The sequence below is a fragment of the Scyliorhinus torazame genome, chromosome 4 (genome assembly GCF_047496885.1).
Source record: "Scyliorhinus torazame isolate Kashiwa2021f chromosome 4, sScyTor2.1, whole genome shotgun sequence".
Taxonomy (NCBI): domain Eukaryota; kingdom Metazoa; phylum Chordata; class Chondrichthyes; order Carcharhiniformes; family Scyliorhinidae; genus Scyliorhinus; species Scyliorhinus torazame.
The window spans coordinates 90,750,862-90,768,772 of record NC_092710.1 but is presented as its reverse complement, the minus strand read 5'-3'; the positions used below and the strand labels follow the sequence as shown (position 1 = coordinate 90,768,772).

Sequence of the window (17,911 nt, the reverse complement as noted above, 5' to 3'; positions counted from 1 at the left end):
AATGGGAGTAGATCCTGTCTCGAAGAATTCTCTCCAGTAATGTTCCTTACCACTGACGTAAGGCTGTAGTTCCCTGGATTATCCTTGCTATCCTTCTTAAACAAAGGACCAATATTGGCTATTCTCCAGTCCTCCGGGACATCACCTGAAGACAGTGAGGATCCAAAGATTTCTGTCAAGGCCTCAGCAATTTCCTCTCTTGCCTCCTTCAGTATTCTGGGGTAGATCCCATCAGGCCCTGGGGACTTATCTACCTTATTATTTTTCAAGACGCCCAACACCTCAGCTTTTTGGATCTCAATGTGACCCAGGCTATCTACACACCCTTCTCCAGACTCAACATCCACCAATTCCTTCTCTTTGGTGAATACTGATGCAAAGTATTCATTTAGTACCTCGCCCATTTCCTCTGGCTCCACACATAGATTCCCTTGCCTGTCCATCAGTGGGCCAACCCTTTCCCTGGCTACCCTCTTGCTTTTTATGTACCTGTAGAAAGTCCTGGGATTTTCCTTAACCCGATATGCCAATGACTTTTCGTGACCCCTTCTAGCCCTCCTGACTCCTTGCTTAAGTTCCTTCCTACTTTCCTTATATTCCACACAGGCTTCGCCTGTTCCCAGTCTTCTAGCCCTGACAAATGCCCCTTTTTTCTTTTTGACGAGGCCTACAATATCTCTCGTTATCCAAGGTTCCCGAAAATTGCCATATTTATCCTTCTTCCTCACAGGAACATGCCGTTCCTGAATTCCTTTCAACTGACACTTGAAAGCCTCCCACATGTCAGATGTTGATTTGCCCTCAAACATCCGCCCCCAATCTAGGTTCTTCAGTTCCTGCCTAATATTGTTAAAATTAGCTTCCCCCAATTTAGCACATTCACCCTAGGACAACTCTTATCCTTGTCCACCAGCACTTTAAAACTTACTGAATTGTGGTCACTGTTCCCAAAATGCTCCCCTACTGAAACTTCTACCACCTGGCCGGGCTCATTCCCCAATACCAGGTCCAGTACAGCCCCTTCTCTAGTTAGGCTATCTACATATTGTTTTAAGTAGCCCTCCTTGATGCTCCTTACAAACTCTGCCCCGTCTAAGCCCCTGGCACTAAGTGAGTCCCAGTCGATATTGGGGAAGTTGAAGTCTCCCATCACAACAACCCTGTTGTTTTTACTCATTTCCAAAATCTGTCTACATATCTGCTCCTCTATCTCCCGCTAGCTATTGGGAGGCCTGTTATAAACCCCCACCATTGTGACTGCACCCTTCTTATTCCTGATCTCTACCCATATAGCCTCGCTGCCCTCTGAAGTGTCCTCCCGTAGTACAGCTGTGATATCCTCCCTAACTAGTAGTGCAACTCCGCCACCCCTTTTACAGCCCCCTCTATCCCGCCTGAAACATGTAAATCCTGGAATAGCTGTCAATCCTGTCCTTCCCTCAACCAGGTCTCTGTAATGGCAACAACATCATAGTTCCAAGTACTAATACAAGCTCTAAGCTCATCTGCCTTACCCGTAATACTTCTTGCATTAATACATATGCACTTCAGGCCACCAGACCCGCTGTTTTCAGCAACATCTCCCTGTCTGCACTTCCTCAGAGCCATACTGGCCCTATTCCCTAGTTCTCCCTCAATGCTCTCACCTTCTGACTTATTGCTCCGGTACCCACCCCCCTGCCATACTAGTTTCCACAGGCTCACCACTCATTGTGTGAAGGAATGTCTCCTTATCGCTGTCCGAAATGGTTTACCCTGAATCCTCAGACTGTGACTTCTGGTTCTGGACACACCCATCATTGGTAACATCTCCCCTGCATCTATCCTGTCTAGTCCTGTTAGAATTTTATAAGTCTCTATGAGATCACCCCTCATTCTTCTGAACTCCAGCAAGAACAATCTCAACCTCGGCAATCTCTCCTCATATGACAGTCCCGCCATCCCTGGAATCATTCTGCTAAACCTTTGCTGCACTCCCTCGAGAGAAAGGAGACCAAAACTGCACACAATACTCGAAGTGTGGCCTCACCAAGGCCCTGTACAATTGCAGCAACACATCCCTGCTTCTATACTCGAAACCTCTCGCAATAAAGGCCAACATACCATGAGCCTTTTTAAAAAAGATTTGTGTACCCAATTCATTTTTTTTCCAATTAAGGGGCAATGTAGCGTGGCCAATCCACCTAGTTTGCACATCTTTTGGGTTGTGGGGGTGAAACCCACGCAAACACGGGGAGAATGTACATACTCCACATGGACAGTGACCCAGAGCCGGGATCGAACCTGGGACCTCGGCACCGCCATGAGCCTTCTTTACCGCCTGCTGCACCTGCATGCTTACCTTCAGCGAATGGTGCACAAGGACACCCAGGTCCCGCTGCACACTCCCCTTTCCCAATTTACAACCATTCAGGTAGTAATCTGCCTTCCTGTTTTTGCTTACAAAGTGAATAAACTCACACGTATCCAAATTATACTGCATCTGCCATTGATTTGCCCACTCGCTCAACCGGTCCAGATCATGCTGTAGGATCCCTGCATCCTCATCACAATTCACCTTCCCACCTAACTTGGTATCTTGTGCAAACTTTGAGATGTACCATTTTGTTCCCTCGTCCAAATCATTAATTTGTGAATAGTTGGGGTCCCAGCACCGATCCCTGTGGTACCCCACTGGTTACTGCCTGCCAATTTGAAAAGGACCCATTAATCCCTACTCTTTGTTTCCTCTCTGCCAACCAGTGTTCTATCCAACTCAATACATTTCCCCCAATCCCATGCACTTTCATTTTGCACAATAATCTCTTGTGCGGGACTTGGTCAAACACCTTCTGAAAGTCCAAATATACCACATCGACTGGCTCCCCCTTGTCAACTGTACTGGTCACCTCTTCAAAGAATTCCAACAGATTTGTCAAGCATGATTTTCCCTTCATAAATCCATGCTGACTCTGACTGATCCTGCCGCTGCTTTCTAAATGTTCCGCTGTATAGTCTTTGATAATGGATTCAAGCATTTTCCCCACTACCGATGTTAGGTTTACTGGTCTATAATTCCCTGCTTTCTCTCTACCTCCCTTTTTGAATATCGGAGTGACGTGAGCTACCCTCCAATGTGCAGGGACAGTTCCAGAGTCTATAGAATCCCAGAAGATGACCACCAATGTATCCGCTATTTCCAGAGCCACCTCCTTAAGCACTCTGGGATGCAGATTCTCAGGCCCTGGGGATTTATCCGCCTTCAATCCCATCAATTTTCCCAGCACGATTTCTCTACTAATGTTGATCTCCCTCACTTCTTCCCTCTCACTCAACCTTTCTTTCTCCAACATTTCTGGGATCTGATTTATGTCCTCATTTGTGAAGACAGAACCAAAGTATGTATTCAATTACTAAGCCCTTGTCCCTTATTATGATTCCCCTGTTTCTGTCTGTTGGAGGCCTACATTTCTCTTTACCAATCTCTTTCTCTTCACATATCTGTAGAAACTCTTAGTGTCAGTCTTTATGTTCCCTGCAAGCTTTCTTTCGTACTGTACTTTCCCCTTCTTAATCAATCCCTTTGTCCTTCTTTAAATTGCTCCCAATTCTCAGACCTATTCTTTTTCTTGGCCAATCTGTATGCTTCTTCCTTGTATTGGATATTATTTCTAATTTCCTTTGTAAGCCATGGATTGGCCCTCTTACCCCCTTTGCTTTTGTGCCAGACAGGAATGAACAGTTGCTTTAGTTCCTCCATGCGTTCCTTGAATGTTTGCCACTGTCATCCCTTTAGTGACTCTCCCCAATCTATCAAGGCCAAATCACGCCTCATATCCTCATAGTTCCCTTTATTCAGATTCAGCACCCTCATCTCCGAATCAACTACTTCACTCTCCATCTTGATCAGTTCCTTTTGTTTCATGGTTAGTGTGATGGAATGTTACATAGTTGATTTTCAAATCATCGTTACTGTTGGCTGTTTAATAAATAAACATTCTCAACATTCAAGTACCTCCTTGAGGGCACACATGCCATGCCTCAGAGGATGATTTGTGCATTAAATGTCCAGCAAACTTTGATGCCTGACCAGTGAGCCTGAACTCAAGGAGCGTCAGCACCATAAAGGCAGCTTCCAACAATCACACTAAAGAGCAGGGCTTCTGCACTGTGGATCTTCTCGCAACCAAAAGGTAAGTGCATGGATGAGAAGAGGGCAGCTGAGCATGGTCTCCCTAATGTTCCCAGCAGAGGTCTATAGTCCAGGGGCTCCTGATGTGGCCGGGGTTGTGTGTGCAGAGCAAGGTTTGCCAGAACAACTGGCTCGCTGGACAGAGAAGCATATGGGAGACTTGGTGGATTTGAGGGGCCAGGGATGGAAGCACTATCTGATTGTTGCTCTCTCTCCTTCTCCCAATTCCTTCCAGATAAAACGATGTTTGCTGGAGTTGATCCCGCGGAGGGTGATCTTGCGTTGCTTGTGGCAGCAACGGCAACACAGGCTGGAGGCAGAACCCCATGTGCAGGGGGCCTCTGCACACCCTGAAGACCCGGCCATCCATCAGGCTGAGGTGGGATCCAGCGATGAGCCAAGATGTACACGTGTTGTTTGTCATTCAATGAGCTGACGGACACCATGTGCTGCAGAAAATTGCGCCTCAGCAGGGAGACAGTGCGACACCAGCGCCACGTCCTCAGGGACCTGGCACCCTGTAGAGGAGGAGGAGGACACCCACTCCCAGTCGCTGTGCAGGTCACTACAGCCATGAACGTTTATGCTACTGGGTCTTTCCAGAACTTGAGTGAGGACCTGTGTAGCATAACCCAATCCTCTGCACACAGGTGCATCCGGGAGGTGACAGATGCTATGTATGCTGGACATCCAACTAGATCACCTTCAAGCTGGACCAGGCTCACCAAGTTGCCCAGCTCAAGCGAGTACACAATGCGGCCGGAGAATACAGGGAGAGGCTTGCAATGAACCTCCCGACAGGCTGCGCGCCTCCCAAGGTTCTCCAAAGTCCCGCGAGACATCAGAGTCATAACCCCGCGCCAAATGGGTGGGACCGAATGACGTTCGTGGAAGTAGGTCATAAACCTACTTACGACCTACCTGCACGGGATCCACAGGCCTCCCTCGATTCTCCTGCTTCTCCAGGGAGGCTGTAGCCGGGTGCAGATCAGTGTCACACAAACATGGACCAGATAGAACAGCATCTGGGGGGGTCTCCCAGGCCACCAGAGACCCCAGGCTGGTCAGGATAAGTGCAGGGTGGCTCCCTGGCCCTCACCCTGGAACGTGGGCACCTTGGCACTGCCCAGCTGACACCTTGGCACTGCCAAGGTGCCCGGATGGCACTGCCACTTCAGCAGGAGCACTGCCTGGATGCCAGTGGCAGGGTGGCAATGCAAGGGTGCCCAAGTGCCAGGGTGGCATTGCCAGGGGCGAGGGGGGCCATGCTCATGAAATGAGGGTGGAAGAGAAAATTAAAGGGGGGTTGAGTGCAGGGCAGGTAAGTAGGGGCCTCTGGGAGGTTGGAGGGGCAATGGGTGGGGATATTGGAAGGGAGGGGGTGCTATAAGGGGGCTTGAGGGGGCCTGAAGAGGGGGAACCCGGGACCCCTTGGCGGGGTGTCCTCACTTGGGGAGTGTGGGGTAGTGGCCATGTGTGTGGGGAGGTGACATTACCCGTTGGTGAGAGGTGTGGGGGTCCCACAAGCTCACTTAGAGATCGGGGCACACTTTCAAAATGGCGGCCCGATCTCTGAGTTCAGCTCCCCAGTGCTAAAAGTGTGGACTGAACCGGTGAGAAACCCTCCAGGGCCCAGGAAAGTGACAAAGTGTCATTGAATATTGGTGGAGAACTCACCGGTAGAGCTGGCGGGAAACTCCCTGAAAAAAACGCCAGAAATTAACATAGAAAGTTTTGGGAGAATCGCGCCCAGAGTTTCATATGTATGAGGTGTGACATGATTTAAAGGTGAACATTGTAATGTGACAAATTTCCATTCTCCCTACCTATGGACAGTGACCTCACCAGTGCCCACTCAGTGCTCCTCACTCTTCTTGATCTTTCGTGGTCTAGTGCTACATCTAGGTGAAACCCCAGGATACACATTGGAGGTGGAGGCAGCCTGCTGTCTTCTGCGCCTTGTGGCCATTATGTCCCTGGTGGACGTTCTCAGGGAGGACCTGGAGCCAGAGGGCCCTGGCTGATATACCGGCATCGCTGTACCACCCTGTTCTGCCATCGACTCTTGAGATGCGCCAATGTCAGGAGGGGGAGGGTGATTCGAAAGAACTGGAGACTGCCATTGCCTCCTTGTGGCAGGCCCTGCATTGCCCTCAAGCGCTTCCTCCTTCCTGATGGTGCCCGTTGGGATCTTGAGGATTCCATGGGACAGAGAGGCAAATGGAGTGAGCTCCAGACACCTCTGTGTCACCTGGTGCTGCCAGTCCTGGAGGCTCCCCATTGTCTGTACCATGGTGTCGACGCCCTCAGCGATGCTACTCAGTGACTGGGTCACATTCTACAGTGCCTCTGCAATGTTGTAGAGGGTGCCATCTCCGCTACTCCACTACTGGGCCGATATCTGGGGTTTGAATATTTGTGTGTGTCTCTCTCCAGCTGGCACTGAAACTTCAGAGGCCAGGGGATGTCGCACTGGGACACTTCCACTGAAGAGAGCACTGATTCAAGCCTGCCGTTTATTCCTAACCGACAGCCTGAGACTTATATCACACAGATCTCCAGACCCCTACCAATACCCAGGTGATTCTCTCTCTTGCCGGTGGTGCAACACTCACCCGGTTCCTACTCCACTAGAGTAGCTTTCCCAAGAGAGAGAATAGGACACTGCTGTTTATTCCCTAACCAGCAGTCTGTCCTGAGTGAATCGCTCAAGATGACCCTCGATTCCTGAACCCGGAATTAAGGTGAGGAGTATTTTAACAATGACTTGGTCAGAGATCGCTGGTGAAGGATTGAAGAATTTAAACGACTCCAATTATCATCAAATCAAGGTTTATTGTAAAACCCAGGTCAAAATCATCAACAGAAGAAACACAATACAATCTTATGCTCTAATATACACTATGTCTATTCAAAAGTAATATAGCGGACACAACGAAAATTCTTATGCTTACACAGGTTTTAGCAATATCACAAGGCACAAAAACAAGTTCCCTTCCCCAAAGCCTCAACCACTATTAAAGTCAAGGGAGTTTCGCAAGCTGCTGCGGAGTACTTACGGTCACAGGCTGCAGAGGTCAAGTCAGGGGTGCAGAGGTCGAGCCACGAACGAAGAGACCCCTACTCGAAAACACAGCCCCTTTTATATAGTTATACCTGGCTTTGTTCTGTGATCGGCCAGCCCCTTTTGCATTGAAAAAGGTAAGTTTTAAAGTTCCCGCTGGTCCCGCCCCCTTTGAGCCGGTCAGAGCTGTATGTTTCCGGGTATTCCTTGCAGGTCCGCTTCTTCCAGCTAGGCAGACCTGCGCGATTTGAATTTGGCGCTGGCTCCGCCCCCTTCTTTCAGTGAGTTTCTGCCGGCAGCTTCTGTCAAGCTTGGAGTACCTTCCCCAGGTCCGCCTCCAACTTGGTTTTTCTGCCGGTAGCTTCTGTCAAGCTTGGAGTACCTCCCCCAGGTCCGCCTCCAACTTGGTTTTTTTCAGACCTGCGCGATTTGAATTTGGCGCTGGCTCCGCCCCCTCCTCCCAGTGAGTTTCTGCCGGTAGCTCCTGTCAAGATTGGAGTACCTCCCCCAGGTCCGCCTCCAACTTGGTTTTTCTCTACCGCTGATTTTCTAGGGGCTTTTCCAGCGCAATATGCTGGACTCAGACAGTCTGATTTCTAGTTTAACGAGGTTAGGCTCTTCTGTGGAGAATTTCAGTGTCTTCCAGCTGCTCCGGAGATGGCTGCTATTCTCACCTCGCTATGTTGATGGGGTGTTAATTGGATTCTGCTCTGGTGGAGGCCAGGTCATTTACATTTGCATGGGGCTATGATCATCCCATTGTCCTGCTTGCATGCAAGCCTCCTGTGTATTCCCGTGCCCCTTTGTCTGTGTTTTGATGTTATCTTGTTGTCTGGCTCCTTCCTTGTAGCTCCTAGGGGGGTGTTTGTAAATATTTATGTGCTTATGTCCCTACTCAGCTCAGCGGGCCAAGCCTGCTGGGAAAACTGGTTCTGTTCCCTTGGCTGGAAAGTCAGTTTACAGTCTCTGAGTTTCTCCAAAAGGGCCGAATTGCCCGAAAACCTTACAATGTCCACCTGCATCTGGGGCATGGGCGTCACGAAACACCCCGAAAACATGCCAAAAACCAGACTTTGACATTTTTCTGTTGAATCGCACCCTTGAAGTTTCTTCTGCTGAATCGCATCCCATACCTGAGTGGAAGAGGAATGAACTATATTCCGACTTCCATGACTCCGGTCAAAGAATAACATGGTTGATTTTTCCTTTTTCAATGAGAGACAGATGAAAAAAAGTGATGTAGTGAGTGACATCCAGACTTATACTCACTGCTGTAACTTTCACACAATTGTCCAGCTCTGCAAATTCGTCATATAGAGAATGGCGACCAAATTGGTCAACATTGATCTCAATAAATGCTGATGCAGCAGTTTATAACACAGGGGGGATGGAGGAATGACGGGGCCTTTACCTGCTTGCGGTGTTCCATCGAGTCATGCTCCAATAAATGTTCATGTTTTGCTTTATTTACTACACAAGATTATCTCATATGCTGCAAAGTCTTCCATCAGTCAGACCTTGCAGCAATTAACTGTTGCTGACACCAATAATTTATGATGTGGAGATGCCGGCGTTGAACTAGGATGGGCACAGTAAGAAGTCTTACAACATCAGATTAAAGTCCAACTGGTTTGTTTGGAATCACTAGCTTTCGGAGCGCAGCTCCTTCATCAGGAGGCACTCACCTGGTGTTGTAAGGCTTCTTACTGGACCAATAATTTAAACTTTCAATGAACACAATCAATCAGGATTGACAACAAATCTACTGAACCTGGCTGTGAGGTTAATAGTTTCAAATACAGATATACTGCAAACAAAACTCAGCCATTAAAGGAGCCAAATTGGTCAAACCCATCCAAATCCTTATTTTTAAATCAATGCTGGATTCATTTTCTTTGTACTATTTAATGCAGGGTGTATTTATGAATTACAAGTTCGAACTGGCAAGGACAGAGTATTTAGAGCACCGGGGATTCCAGAGGGCCATCCTAATGCAGGCCGGAGTGTAGGCCAGTGTGGAGATACGCCTTGCAGCCGGATGAAGTGCAGGAATGGAGGGACATGTGTGGAAAAAGCTTCCACAGTCTAGTAAGTATGAAATTGTACCAAACTAGTATGTGAAGTATGAACTGGACTTTTAAAAAATCTCATCTTGGTGCCCAATAGGAAAAAAACAGTAACAAAGATGAAATAACTGGTCCAAACTGTTTTTTTCCTTCTGGGTAATCAGATATCAGGGGTGGGGTAGAGCTATTGGTTATTTACGTTAGTTTGTCTCCCAGGTTCCAGCACAATTGGCCAGTCAAGCCAAAGTGAGAGAGGAATTTTATATGTTGGTGAGTTACTCCCAAAGCCCATTTACATTGATTTGTTTATTATTTTTATCTATCCCTTGTACTGGTGCAAGGTTCAGTTTGTCCAAATCAGACACAAAACTATGCACGGTAGCACAGTGGTTAGCACAATTGCTTCACAGCTCCAGGGTCCCAGGTTTGATTCCCGGCTTGGGTCACTGTCTGTGCGGAGTCTGCACGTTCTCCCCATGTCTGCGTGAGTTTCCTCCGGGTGCTCCGGTTTCCTCCCACAGTCCAAAGATGTGCAGGTTAGGTGGATTGGCCATGCTAAATTACCCTTAGTGTCCAAAATTGCCCTTAGTGTTGGGTGGGGTTACTGGGTTCTGGGGATGGGGTGGAGGTGTGGGCTTGGTAGGGTGCTCTTTCCAAGAGCCTGTGCAGGCTTGATGGGCCGAATGGCCTCCTTCTGCACTGTAAATTCTATGATTCTATGCAAAGCCCGAGGTCAGAAATATGAAATGGTACCGTAGGGCAAGTAGGATGGTCTTCCAGACCATTCCATTCTCCCTCTCTACCTGTCCGTTACCCCGGGGGTTGTAACTGGTCGTCCTGCTCGAGGCGATGCCCTTGCTGAGCAGGAATTGACGCAGTTCGTCGCTCATAAAGGAGGACCCCCTATCACTATGTCTGTAGGCGGGGAACCCGAACAGTACAAAGATGCTATGGAGGGCCTTGATGACGGTGGTTGCGGTCATGTCGGGGCAGGGGATGGCGAATGGGCACCGGGAGTACTCGTCAATCATGTTCAGGAAGTACGTGTTGCGGTCGGTGGAGGGGAGGGGGCATTTGAAGTCCATACTGAGGCATTCAAAAGGGACAGGAAGCCTTTATCAGGTGCGCTTTCTCTGGCCGGTAGAAGTGCGGTTTGCACTTCGTGCAGATTTGGCAGTCCCTGGTGGCAGTCCTGACCTCCTCGATGGAGTAGGGCAGGTTGCGGGTCTTGATAAAGTGGAAAAAGCGAGTGACCCCCGGGTGGCAGAGGTCCTCGTGGAGGACTCGGAGGCGGTCCACTTGTGCGGTGGCACATGTGCCGTGGGACAGGGCGTCAGGAGTCTTGTTTGGCTTCCCGGGACGATACAAGATCTCGTAGTTGTAGGTGGAGAGTTCGATCCTCCACCGCAGGATCTTATCATTTTTTATCTTGCCCCGCTGTGCATTATCGAACATAAAAGCAACCGACCGTTGGTCAGTGAGGAGAGTGAATCTCCTGCCGGCCAGGTAATGCCTCCAATGTCGCACAGCTTCTACTATGGCCTGGGCCTCCTTTTCGACTGAGGTGTGGCGGATTTCAGAAGCATAGAGGGTACGTGAGAAGAAGGCCACGGGCCTGCCCGCTTGGTTGAGGGTGGCCGCCAGAGCTACGTCAGATGCGTCGCTCGCGACCTGGAAGGGGAGGGACTCATCGATGGTGTGCATCGTGGCCTTTGCAATGTCCGTTTTGATGTGGCTGAAGGCCTGGTGAGCCTCTATCGACAGTGAAAAAACTGTGAATTGGATCAGGGGACGGGCCTTGTCCGCGTAGTTGGGGACCCACTGGGCGTAGTAACTGAAAAACCCTAGGCAGCGCTTCAGGGCCTTGGAGCAGTGAGGGAGGGGGAACTCCATAAGGGGGCACATGCGTTCCGGGTCGGGGCCTATAACTCCATTTCGCACTACGTAGCCGAGGATGGCTAGGCAGTCAGTGCTAAACACGCATTTATCCTTGTTGCATGTAAGGTTAAGGATCTTTGCGGTCTGGAGAACTTTTCGGAGGTTGGTGTCATGGTCCTGCTGGTCGTGGCCGCAGATGGTGACATTAACGAGATACGGGAATGTTGCCCGTAAACCTTACCGGTCAACCATTCGGTCCATCTCGCGCTGGAAGACCGAGACCCCGTTGGTGACACCGAAGGGAACCCTTAAGAAGTGATAGAGCTGCCCATCTGCCTCGAAGGCAGTGTATTTGCAGTCATTAGTGCGTATAGGGTGCTGGTGGTAGGCGGACTTGAGATCCACCGTGGAGAAGACCTTGTAATGCACGATCCTGTTTACCAGGTTGGATATAGAACATAGAACATAGAACAATACAGCGCAGTACAGGCCCTTCGGCCCACGATGTTGCACCGAAACAAAAGCCATCTAACCTACACTATGCCATTATCATCCATATGTTTATCCAATAAACTTTTAAATGCCCTCAATGTTGGCGAGTTCACTACTGTAGCAGGTAGGGCATTCCACGGCCTCACTACTCTTTGCGTAAAGAACCTACCTCTGACCTCTGTCCTATATCTATTACCCCTCAGTTTAAAGTTATGTCCCCTCGTGCCAGCCATATCCATCCGCGGGAGAAGGCTCTCACTGTCCACCCTATCCAACCCCCTGATCATTTTGTATGCCTCTATTAAGTCTCCTCTTAACCTTCTTCTCTCCAACGAAAACAACCTCAAGTCCATCAGCCTTTCCTCATAAGATTTTCCCTCCATACCAGGCAACATCCTGGTAAATCTCCTCTGCACCCGCTCCAAAGCCTCCACGTCCTTCCTATAATGCGGTGACCAGAACTGTACGCAATACTCCAAATGCGGCCGGACCAGAGTTCTGTACAGCTGCAACATGACCTCCCGACTCCGGAACTCAATCCCTCTACCAATAAAGGCCAACACTCCATAGGCCTTCTTCACAACCCTATCAACCTGGGTGGCAACTTTCAGGGATCTATGTACATGGACACCTAGATCCCTCTGCTCAGCCACACTTTCAAGAACTTTACCATTAGCCAAATATTCCGCATTCCTGTTATTCCTTCCAAAGTGAATCACCTCACACTTCTCTACATTAAACTCCATTTGCCACCTCTCAGCCCAGCTCTGCAGCTTATCTATATCCCTCTGTAACCTGCTACATCCTTCCACACTATCGACAACACCACCGACTTTAGTATCATCTGCAAATTTACTCACCCACCCTTCTGTGCCTTCCTCTAGGTCATTGATAAAAATGACAAACAGCAACGGCCCCAGAACAGATCCTTGTGGTACTCCACTTGTGACTGTACTCCATTCTGAACATTTCCCATCAACCACCACCCTCTGTCTTCTTTCAGCTAGCCAATTTCTGATCCACATCTCTAAATCACCCTTAATCCCCAGCCTCCGTATTTTTTGCAATAGCCTACCGTGGGGAACCTTATCAAACGCTTTGCTGAAATCCATATACACCACATCAACTGCTCTACCCTCGTCTACCTGAGATATGCGGGGGAGAGGGTACGCGACCAGCTGCGTAAACCTGCTGATGGTTTGACTGTAGTCGATGACCATCCTATGCTTCTCCCCGGTCTTTACCACCACTACTTGAGCTCTCCAGGGACTGTTGCTAGCTTCAATGACTCCTTCCCTCAGTAGCCTTTGGACCTCTGACCTAATAAAGATCAGGTCCTGTGCACTGTAGCATCTGCTCCTGGTGGCGACGGGTTTGCAATCCGGGGTGAGGTTCGCAAACAGGGAAGGCGGGTCGACCTTAAGGGTCGCGAGGCCTCAGACAGTGAGGGGAGTATCATGCCGCGGAATTTGAAAGTTAGACTTTGGAGGTTGCACTGGAAGTCTAACCCTCGGAGTGTGGCCACGCAGAGGTGGGGAAGGACGTAGAGCCGATAATTTTTGAACTCCCTTCTCTGGACTGTGAGGTTTGCTACACAAAACCCCTTTATCTCTACCGAGTGGGAACCGGAGGCCAGGGAGATTTTTTGATTAACGGGGTGGACGAGGAGAGAACAGCGCCTTACTGTGTCAGGGTGTATGAAGCTCTCCGTGCTCCCAGAGTCGATTAGGCAGGACGTCTCGTGCCCGTTGATAAATACGGTCGTCGTAGCAGTTGAGAGTGTTCGAGGCCGGGACTGATCCAGAGTCACCGAAGCTATTCGCAGCAGCTGAGTGTTCTTTTTGGGCAGTGCTTGGTCAGCCGAGCTGGGGTCCTGGGGGCCCATCCAAGATGGCGGCTCCCATTGGTCGCACATGGCAGGGGGTGCACAAAATGGCGGTGTCCATCCATCTAACGTGGCGTCCGCGGGACAAGATGGCGGCGCCCGGGGGCCGCACGTGGCCCTGGAGTACGAAGATGGTGGCGCCCGCTGGCCCCACGGGGACCGTGGAGAGGTTTGTGGTAGCGGTCCCCATTCGCCACCGAAGGCCACGGCAACCGCACGGGCCTGGCACACCACCACGAAATGGCCCTTTTTACCCTTTTTAGGTGGATGCGCGGGCCGGGCAGCGCTGGCCCCCACAAAAGTAGCAGCGGGGCCCCTCGGGGTTGCCAGGCCGCCTTGCAGCACAAGCCTGTGGGGGGGATGGGGGATGTCTCAGGGTCGGCTGCAGAGGGGTTCCACGCTGCCCAGGGGGCTGCCGCGCGGTCGGGAACGTAAGCCCGGGCGTTTCTGGAGGCCACATCCAGGGAGCCTGCAAGGTCCCGTGCCTCCTTGAGACCTAGAGTGTCTTTTTCCAGCAATTGCTGGCGGATTTGGGAGGACAGCATACGTGCCACAAAAGCGTCCCAGACCAAGAATTCAGTGTGTTCGCTCGCCGAAACTTGTGAGCAGCTGCAGTTTCTCCCCAACACCAGGAGTACACGGTAGAATTCTTCCCTGATTCCCCAGGGACTTGTCACCTCGTCACTAGCAGATGTCGGGCGTAGACCTGATTTACCGGGTGAATATAATGTCCTTTTAGCAGCTCTATTGCCGCATCGAAGTCTTCCGCTTCCTCGATGAGGGTGTAAATCTCCGGGCTCACACTCGAGTACAGGACTTGCATTTTCTGTTCTCCCGTGGGTGTATTTTCGGCCGTCCCGAGATATTCTTTAAAACGCGCCAGCCAGTGCTTGAAGATAGCCGCTGAGTTCGCCTCATGGGGGCTGAGTTGCAGACACTCCGGCTTGATTCGGAGCTCCATCCTTTTAAATCTAGCTTATTAAATTGATGCACGATCAATGACCACTAAAGTGAAGTTGTAGTCCAACTGACTGGGAGTTAAATATCCAAGGGTATCAGACTATACGAAAGGATAGAATGGACGGTAAGGGCGGTGGTGTAGCTTTGTTGTTTAAGGATGGCATCCGGGCAATAGTAAGGGATGATATTGGTGCTATGGAGGACAAGGTTGAATCAATTTGGGTGGAAATCAGGAATAGTAAGGCAAAAAGGTCACTGAAAGGAGTAGTCTATAGGCCACCAAATAGTAACAGGATGGTAGGGCAGGCAATAAGCAAAGAAATAACGAATGCATGTAGAAATGGTACAGCGGTTATCATGGGAGATTTTAATCTGCATATCGATTGGTTTAACCAGGTTGGTAAAGGCAGCCTTGAGGAGGAGTTTATAGAATGTGCCCGGGATAATTTCCTGGAACAGTATGTAATGGAACCTACAAGGGAACAAGCGGTCCTAGATCTGGTCCTGGTAACGAGGCAGGATTGATTAATGATCTCATAGTTCGGGATCCTCTTGGAAGGAGCGACCACAATATGGTGGAATTTAAAATACAGTTGGAGGATGACAAGGTAAAATCAAACACTAGTGTTTTGTGCTTAAACAAAGACGATTACAATGGGATGAGAGAAGAACTAGCTAAGGTAGACTGGGAGCAAAGACTTCATGGTGAAGCAGTTGAGGAACAGTGGAGAACCTTCCGAGCGATCTTTCACAGTGTTCAGAAAAGGTTCATACCGACAAAAAAGAAAGACGGTAGAAAGGGGAAAAATCGACCGTGGATATCTAAGGAGGTGAGGGAGAGTATCAAATTGAAGGAAAAAACATACAAAGTGGCAAAAATTAATGGGCGACTAGAGGACTGGGAAGTCTTTCGGGGACAACAGAAAGCTAATAAAAAAGCCATAAAGAAGAGTAAGGTAGACTATGAAAGTAAACTGGCTCAGAACATCAAAGCAGATCGTAAAAGCTTCTACAAATATATAAGACAAAAAAGAGTGGCTAAGGTAAATATTGGTCCTTTGGAAGATGAGAAGGGAGATTTAATAATAGGAGACGGGGAAATGGCTGAGGAGCTGAACAGGTTTTTTGGGTCAGTCTTCACAGTGGAGGACACAAATAACATGCCAGTGACTGATGGAAATAAGGATATGATAGGTGAGGACCTTGAGATGATTGTAATCACTAAGGAGGCAGTATTGGGCAAGCTAATGGGGTTAAAGGTAGACAAGTCTCCTGGCCCTGACGGGATGCATCCCAGAGTGTTAAAAGAGATGGCTAGTGAAATTGTAAACGCACTAGTGATAATTTATCAAAATTCACTAGACTCTGGGGTGGTCCCAGAGGATTGGAAAGTAGCAAACGTGACACCATGGTTTAAAAAAGGAGGTCGGCAGAAAGCGGGTAATTATAGGCTGGTAAGCTTAACTTCGGTTGTAGGGAAAATGCTGGAATCTATCATTAAGGAGGAAATAGCGGGGCACCTGGAGGGAAATTGTGCCATTGGGCAGACGCAGCATGGGTTCACAAAGGGTAGGTCGTGTCTGACTAATTTGTTAGAATTTTTTGAGGACGTTACCAGTGCAGTAGATAACGGGGAGCCAATGGATGTGGGAGATCTGGATTTCCAGAAAGCTTTTGGCAAGGTGCCACGTAAAAGGTTGCTGCATAAACTAAAGATGCATGGCATTGAGGGTAAAGTGGTAGCATGGGTAGAGGATTGGTTAACTAACAGAAAGCAGAGAGTGGGGATAAATGGGTGTTTCTCTGGTTGGCAACCTGTAACTAGTGGGGTCCCTCAAGGATCAGTGTTGGGCCCGCAGTTGTTCACAATTTACATAGACGATTTGGAGTTGGGGACCAAGTGCAATGTGTCAAAGTTTGCAGACGACACTAAGATGAGTGGTAAAGCAAAAAGGGCAGAGGATACCGGAAGTCTGCAGAAGGATTTGGATAGGTTAGGTGAATGGGCTCGGGTCTGGCAGACGGAATTCAATGTTGCCAAGTGTGAGGCTATCCATTTTGGGAGGAATAACAGCAGAATGGATTATTATTTAAACGGTAAGATGTTAAAACATGCTGCTGTGCAGAGGGACCTGGGTGTGCTGGTGCACAAGTCGCAAAAAGTTGGTGTGCAGGTGCAACAGGTGATTAAGAAGGTTAATCGAGTTTTGTCTTTCATTGCTAGAGGGATGGAGTTCAAGACTAGGGAGGTTACGCTGCAATTGTATAGGGTGTTGGTGAGGCCGCATCTGGAGTATTGTATTCAGTTTTGGTCTCCTTACCTGAGAAAGGACATATTGGCACTGGAGGGAGTGCAGAGGCGATTCACTAGGTTGATCCCAGAGTTGAGGGGATTAGATTATGACGAGAGGTTGAGTAGACTGGGACTGTACTCATTGGAGTTTAAAAGGATGCGGTGGGATCTTATTGAGACATATAAAGTTATGAAGGGAATAGATAGGATAGATGCGGGCAGGTTGTTTCCACTGGTCGGGGAAAGCAGAACTAGGGGGCATAGCCTCAAAATAAGGGGAGGTAGATTTAGGACGGAGTGTAGGAGGAACTTCTTCACCCAAAGGGTTGTGAATCTCTGGAATTCCTTGCCCAGTGAAATTGTATGCTTCCTATTGGTCAAGCTGTATGGTAGCTCCGCCCTGCTAGGCGGGCTATAAGAGCCCGTGCCGCCCCAGCAGCCTTCATTCTGTACCTGAGCTGCTGGGGGAAACATCTAGCTTATTAAAGCCTTCAGTTGGACTACAACCTCGCTTTAGTGGTCATTGATCGTGCATCAATTTAATAAGCTAGTTTTTTTAAGAAGAAAGGATGGAGCTCCGAATCAAGCCGGAGTGTCTGCAACTCAGCCCCCACGCGGCGAACTCAGCGGCAATCTTTAAGCACTGGCTGGCGTGCTTTAAAGGGTATCTCGGGACGGCCGAAAACGCATCCACGGGAGAGCAGAAACTGCACGTCCTGCACTCAAGGGTGAGCCCGGAGCTTTACACCCTCATCGAGGAAGCGGAAGACTTCAATGCAGCTATAGAGCTGCTAAAAGGACACTATATTTGCCCGGTAAACCAGGTCTACGCCCGACACCTGCTTGCAACAAGGTGACAAACCCCTGGGGAATCGCGGGAGGAATTCTACCGTGCACTCCTGGTGTTGGGAAGAAGCTGCAGCTGCCCGCAGGTTTCAGCGAGCGAACACACGGAACTTAGTCCGGGACGCTTTCGTGGCAGGTATGCTATCTTCACAAATCCGCCAGCGTCTGTTAGAAAAGGACACCCTGGGTCTCAGGGAGGCACGGGCCCTTGCAGGCTCCCTGGACGTGGCCTCCAGGAATGCCCGCGCTTACATTC

General features: G+C 49.4%; 1 protein-coding gene across 1 annotated transcript in view; it reads left to right on the top strand.

Annotated features, from left to right (window-relative positions):
* LOC140410345 (protein eyes shut homolog) overlaps positions 1 to 17,911 on the top strand; it is a 269,054-nt gene that overhangs the window by 212,012 nt on the left and 39,131 nt on the right. Inside the window, exon 6 of the mRNA XM_072498353.1 lies at positions 9,149 to 9,323. Within this exon, the coding sequence (XP_072354454.1) occupies positions 9,149 to 9,323 (175 nt within the window). The remainder of the gene's footprint in view (positions 1 to 9,148; positions 9,324 to 17,911) is intronic.